General features: G+C 47.6%; 1 protein-coding gene across 2 annotated transcripts in view; it reads left to right on the forward strand.

Moving 5' to 3' along the window:
* Positions 1 to 1,165, forward strand: part of Glra1 (glycine receptor alpha 1) — an 86,446-nt gene that overhangs the window by 62,789 nt on the left and 22,492 nt on the right. For both annotated transcript variants that reach the window (XM_005350040.3, XM_005350041.3), the window contains exon 4: positions 528 to 751. In XM_005350040.3, coding sequence (XP_005350097.1) covers positions 528 to 751 — 224 coding nt within the window. The remainder of the gene's footprint in view (positions 1 to 527; positions 752 to 1,165) is intronic.

The raw sequence follows: 1,165 nt of genomic DNA on the forward strand, positions 1-1,165 counted from the left end.
AGGAAGGAAGGAAGGAAGGAAGGAAGGAAGGAAGGAAGGAAGGAAGGAAGGAAGGAAGGAAGAAGTGTCTTGATTTTAAAGAACAAGAAAACAGATCTATTACATTAGTCATTGAAATTTATTTTTTAAATTTTTTTTTGGTTCTTGTTTTGTTTGTTTGTTGTTTTAAGACAGAGTCATGTTCTGCAGTCCTGACCCAATATCTGCTATGTAACCCATGTTGGCCTCAAATTTATGACAGTACTGCCTCAACCTCCTATGCTGAAATTACAGGCATGAGCCACCATGCCTGGCTAAAATTTTTCCAAAGTAAAACATTTGTTCTAAAGTTCAGATTTATGTATACTTAGCTGAGGACAGAAAGGAGTGATTGTTGGTTTCCTGGTGCTCAGGCACACCAGGGGAGGCAGGCACACTCAGCCTCTTCCAGGATAGGTTTTGGAGCCCACGAGCCATAAGCACCCAAGTCCTCTGAGAGTTGGCACCCAGAGCCTAACCCCACCCCCACTGCTGTCTTGGGGCTGCAGGACTACAGGGTCAACATCTTCCTGAGGCAGCAGTGGAATGACCCCCGTCTGGCCTACAATGAGTACCCTGACGACTCCCTGGACCTTGACCCATCCATGTTGGATTCCATCTGGAAGCCTGACCTGTTCTTTGCCAACGAAAAGGGAGCCCACTTCCACGAGATCACCACTGACAACAAATTGCTGAGAATCTCCCGGAATGGCAATGTCCTCTACAGCATCAGGTGAGTTCTGGAGCCAATGATAAGCACAGAGAGAGGGTAGGACAAATGCTTGTGAGGGAAGATGGCGTTTAAGTCACCCTGTGTTTCAACAAAAAGGCAAAATAGACTTCTCAGACAGGATCGGTAGCAAGTCTAGAGGAACAAAGCTTGCCAAGACACAGCAGCTTGGCGGTAAATGGGACCACCGGGTAAATGGCACGTTCCGCGAGGATGAGCCAGGGTTGCTGCCTCCCTGCCTTAAATCCCACTTGCCTTGTATTAAACCTTGGGAATCAGGACCCCTCCCCGTGCCTGTAGCCTATAGACATTAGTTAAGTGCTAAACTTTCAGAGTGTCCTGTGACACCCGCTCCCTGTCCCCTACACACATACACACACACACACACACACACATACACACACACACACACACACA

The sequence above is a fragment of the Microtus ochrogaster genome, chromosome 7 (genome assembly GCF_000317375.1).
Source record: "Microtus ochrogaster isolate Prairie Vole_2 chromosome 7, MicOch1.0, whole genome shotgun sequence".
NCBI lineage: Eukaryota > Metazoa > Chordata > Mammalia > Rodentia > Cricetidae > Microtus > Microtus ochrogaster.